The 5,575-nt window shown below is 38.2% G+C and overlaps 1 protein-coding gene across 1 annotated transcript; it reads left to right on the forward strand.

Moving 5' to 3' along the window:
* Positions 1-1,723: 1,723 nt before the first annotated feature.
* Positions 1,724-2,929, forward strand: LOC113334667. The gene has a single exon (XM_026580868.1). The coding sequence runs from the start codon at positions 1,724-1,726 to the stop codon at positions 2,927-2,929; it is 1,206 nt and encodes a 401-aa protein (XP_026436653.1).
* The last annotated feature ends 2,646 nt before the right edge of the window (positions 2,930-5,575 follow it).

Raw genomic sequence — 5,575 nt, forward strand, 5'->3', positions numbered from 1 at the left:
CCAGAAATATACTTCATATAGATAGTATGATCTTCCAAGTCCAAATCCAAAACCATAGCTTGATTCTGAAATTTCGAAGTATATTCTTGCACGGTCTGGTTGTATGACTGCTTCAAGTTGTACCACTTGAACCATCTCTCCTCAAGGTATCCAACCGGATAAAATTGTTTCCTTACAACTGCCTTGAATCTTTTCCACGACAATACTCCCTTACCTTGGTTTTGTCTTTGATAAGCTTTCCACCAGGTTACATCATGCTTTTGTAGCTTCAATGCTGCGAAAGCAATCTTTTCTTTTGAACCATATTCAAAGAAAGAAAAATATGTCTGCAGACGTTCAATCCAATCATCTAGTTTCTCTACGTCGACACTTCCATCATAAAGTGGAATATCAACTCGGAAATCAATTTTCACATTCTTACCATAAAGTTTAGTTGAAGTAAAACTTTTGAGAAACTCACTCTTCTTATTCTTCTTCCTCATCCTCTTCTTCCGAAGCTTCAGGTAAAGGTATAATCTTGTACTTCGTCCTCGGCTTGGGTGTATGAGAATGAATACATTCAGTCAATTCTGCCAGGGTGGTTTGAATCGACTTCATGTTTGTTTGCAGCGTAGCCACCTTTTCTTCCATAGTTTGTGGTTCTATTTGCTTAGGATCATCATCTGGCTTTGTCATCCTTGATCCCCTTGTTCTCCTAGCGTCTTCTAGCTTCTCGAGTACCTCACCAAGCTTTGTGTAGAAAGATCTAATGAAAACCATAAACCACAGGGATCTACTCTAGAAACTAACCTTGCTCTGATACCAACTTGATACGTTTTGATCTCTTTACCTTGGAAGCTATTATTATAGAGGCGGAATTCAGAATAATAATAGACGAAAAGACTTTGAAAACAGAGACACAAGAAAGTAATGTGAAGAAAAATATCTTCTCTAGATTATGAACAAGAAAACTATTACAATTCTCTCTTTGTTACGCTCACAATCTTCTAAACAGTGGATCAACCTTAAAATGTTTGCTAGGTTTTCTGTATCTAGTATATGTCCTAGTTAACAACCAAACCTCTCTATTTATAGACTTTTTCATACTCAGCCGACTAGGTCTTCTATTAGGAATCTATTTCCTAAACTAAGAATGTTGCATAAAACAAACTCTTTCCTAACTAGGAATTCTGCCTAAACAAGGATTCCTGCCTAGAGTAGGATTCTTCCCTCAACTTAGCTTGAGGTTAACTAAGTTCCCTAAAAGAGTGCGGATACACCTGTATCATACCCCCAGGAACGATAAGGTCATTTAATCATCTACAATCAATATTCCTAGGAGCATATATCAGTAATAATGTATTACGCCCAGGCATAAAGGAGGTGTTTGGTCTGCGAAGAAGGAAAAATGAGAGCTTGCGAAGCTTAACCATGTGTAGTAACATGGCTGGTCGAGTAGATTAGAGACTAGCATTCATTAACACAATATTTGCAACAGAGTTGCTGTATATACAGATATTCCGAATCAAAAATACCATATCAATGACAGAGCTACGCGAGTATCAGGAGGAGTACATCTCTCTTGAAGAGAAACATAACGAAATGGAATCTTATCCTGTTGCGAACACAAGTACAAAAGCTTGGAATGCAAGTCTACTCCCAAAAATAACGAACACTGTTGCAAGCACGTCTCAAGGATGACAAGAAAAGGTGATGGTTGAAGATCAACCAGAAGATAGTGGCAATGGGTAGTCGGGATCAAGAAGAATTTGAAAGAGAAAGACATTTTAATAATCGTGGAGGGAATAATAAGATTCAAATACTTGATAACCAGCCAGAAGGATATGGAGGGAAAAAGCAATATTATAATCAAGGTAAAGGAAGTAATAAAGTAGTATGGGAGCACATAAAAATTCCGCATCCAAATACTACAATAGAAAAAATCTGGGAAGCAATAACTTTGATGGAAGAGATACCAGCACCACCAAATATGGGAAATGAGCCACCACCAGGAAGGAGAAGTGGAGAATTATGTGCATACCATCGCTTCCACGGCCAAACGACAAACAACTGTAGGAATGTGAAGAAAATCATACTAAGAATGATCGATCATGGGAAGTTAAATCATTTTCTGGTACAACAACCACAAAATTTACCACCACCACCACCACCAACACCACCAGAAGGTCATACACCAGGTGCAGAGAAAGGAAGGAATAAATATTTGGTTGAAGTAGGAGCAAAGGCAAATAATCCATATTGTAATTCCATAATACATTCATTCAAGAGCATAGAGGATTTCCATGATAACGTCTTGAGCCGAGTTTTTGCAAGAGACGGTGATGGAAGAGAATTATTGAATCTTGCGAAGATATCACCCTTGAAGGAATGTGAAAAGCAACCCATTTCTTTTACTGCAGAAGAAGTACCAGGAGGAGGAGAACCGCACGATAACCCATTAGTGGTTAAGCTAGAAATAAATCCAAAGGAAAAAGATGATGAAGAGGAAGAGGAAGAGGAGAATGCGGACATATGGGCCATCAATAGGATATTGATTGGTCCTGGTAGTTCAGTTGATATTCTATTTTATCACACATACAAGACTATGGGTGGTAGAGATGAAGAACTTATACCATCAACATATAAGATTTACAGTTTCAACGGAACAACTAACAAGCCAAAAGGAGAGATAACGATGCGAATTCCTCTAAAGAGCATATCAGCTGAAATAGTATTATACGTTGTCGACGTAGAATCACCCTATAATGCTTTGATCGGAAGACCATGGTTAAATGGTATTCTAGGAGTGGCGTCAACCTTTCATCAATGCATCAAGTTCCCACTCCCTCAAGGTATTGAAATAATAAGAGGAGATATAATTGAAGGAAAAACCTTCCATGAGATTGATGTTGACAAATGTGAAGAACGCGCAAACAAGAGAAGAAACTAGAAACAGAAGATACGAGAAAGTCAGCGAGGTGAAAGATTAATGGTAGATGTTTTCAGTAAGGAAGGTGAAATAAGAAAGACTTCCACAAAGGCGATAACAACCGCACAGGAGCATATGCACGAATTCCATGAAGGAGATCTAGTATTGAGGCAGAAACCGCGTTATCAGAAAAGTGGTAAAGGAAATGTGGAAAACGTGTGGAAAAGACCATACAGAATCAGAAACGTATCTGGGGATGGAAAGTATGAGTTGGCAGATGAGAAGAATGGAGCATCATCTAATGAGCTATGGAGTAAAATGTAACTGAAGAGATATGGACTTTGCGGAAGTTATCACACACCAGAAGAAATAGAACTCATGCGAATCGATGTAGCGGATAACATACGCGAACTTAAGGAAGCACAGAAGGAGAAAGAAGCAAGCAAGAAATCTCAGATATAAAATTTTCTAAAGGACAATTGTCAATGATGCGAATAAGAAAAGAAAAAGAAGATAGCAGAATTATATTAATCATACATATGAATGTGATAAACATCTTTTCACTATGATGATATTATACCAGAAAAAGGCAAAATAAGACCTTAATAGAAGGCATCAGAAGTAAAGACTCCAATTAGGGAGGCTAGGTAACCAATTATGGCGTGCACCCTAGTTCACATAAAGCAAGAGGCAATAATAAGACCTAACGCGCGTCATAATTGGGAAAACCTAGTTAGCATGGCTCAAGTGAAAGCTACACCGACCCTGGAGCTTGAGTCATGGAAATTTGGGGTGAAATAAAAGCCCATCCAGGAGAGGCTCCTAAATTGAAAAATTAAGATGGCAAGGTCTCTCCTAAGGAGTGCAGAAACTTGATCAAGGCGCCGAGGTACACGGTTGAGTCAAGAGTGCCTGGGGCGTCTGGAGCGTACCTGGCCGCTCTTGATAAGTCTTGACTATGATGCACTCGGTCCGAAGAAACCCCACTTAGGGTGCGGTCTTGTAACCATAAGCCATATCGTCAGAGGGATAAGAGGCCGCAAAAGGAGCTGGTTGTTGCATCAATGGATGAGAGTAGCCCACCCTAACCCGGTAGGGGTAAGCCTCCTTGAAGGGGCAATCGGGGGGAATATAAGGACGACACCCTTCATTAGGGAGATGAATTGTGTCAAAGACGCAAATATCATGAGGCTTTTTACTCACATGAGTATTAAGACTTATCGTATTTGCGCGTCAATAAGACCTGAAGAGGCAATAATACTAAATGAAGATAAGGCGAGATCAATGGTCCATTACACGAACATGTAAAGGCCTCTTGCGATCTCATAGCACATAAACAAAATCATATACTAGGCAAAATAAAACCTTTAATTAGGAAGGCAAAATAAGACCTCATGAGAAACAGAAATTAATAATCATAGTTTTGCAGGATATACTAATGAGAGAGCAACTAAGCTTGCGAATATAATCACATACGAAAAAGGTATTTCCCATAAGAAGAAATCAACAGATGCATAGATATGACATATTAAAACATAATGTAGCTGAGGAAACAAAATAAGGTACATTAAGATGAGGTAAGACAAAGTAATTGAGACAAATAGACACATCCTAGATCACCACATCAGTTAAATACACACATATATGATAACAAGTAATCTTTTATGACTCAATATTTTCTTAGTTCACTCATCTGGCGGCAACTAACAAAGGCAAGTATGGGAATGCAAGCATATAAAAGGGTGTTATTCGCCCCCATATGATAGACTAACGCACAAGTTATTTGTCGTCATAAGTAAATATTATTGTACATGTTATTACTACCAAATTAACTCCAATTGTTAGAAAGAACGATTTATTTTATATAGATGCAGGTATATCACAAGGAGAATTTACATTAAGAGATCTTAAATACTTAAAGAGTTTGCATTGAAGGAGAAATTTCAAAATTTAGAAAATATCTGATGTACAAAGAATTGATAAAGGATTTACAAACATGACAAGATAGAAAAGATCTGCAAGAACAAAGAGCTACTTCTCGCCTATGTTATCTTCATGAGTTCCAGAACCATTATCTTCTTCATAAATCTCCTCATACTCCTCATCTTCTCCTTCGCTATAAGAGATATCAGAACATTCTTCTTTGGGAGGAACATCAGCAAATTGTATTGGGAAAGAGGAATGCAATTATCAGCACAGACTTTCTTAATATCCGCATCACGGATACGAATAACATCCTTGCTATTATTGGAAACAGTGACAACCAATTGCCTCTTAAGCCTGCGAAATTTGGAGTCACGAGCGGTAAGCCTCGCCTCAAGACCCTCATACGCGGAAATCTTCTCCTCAAGATCCTTAATTTGTTCACGAAATTCCTTCCCAGCCTCTGCGAAAGAATATTAAAAGGTTAACATCGCTTAAGAATATTTTTCGAGAAATGACAAATAAAAAAGTATAATAAACAACCTTATTTATTAGAAATAATATCCTTAACCAAGGCAGTATGATCCGATTGAAAGCTAACATTTACAGCTAAACCATTCCTGACATTATCTAAGACCCTAGCATCCCATTCAAATTCAGTATCGCTCTCTATAAGAAGTCGGGAGCGGATCAAATTCCCTCGCTCAACAAGTGCGTTGTTTTCGCTTATAGCTTGATCCCGCT

Source organism: Papaver somniferum, unplaced genomic scaffold (assembly GCF_003573695.1).
Source record: "Papaver somniferum cultivar HN1 unplaced genomic scaffold, ASM357369v1 unplaced-scaffold_137, whole genome shotgun sequence".
NCBI lineage: Eukaryota > Viridiplantae > Streptophyta > Magnoliopsida > Ranunculales > Papaveraceae > Papaver > Papaver somniferum.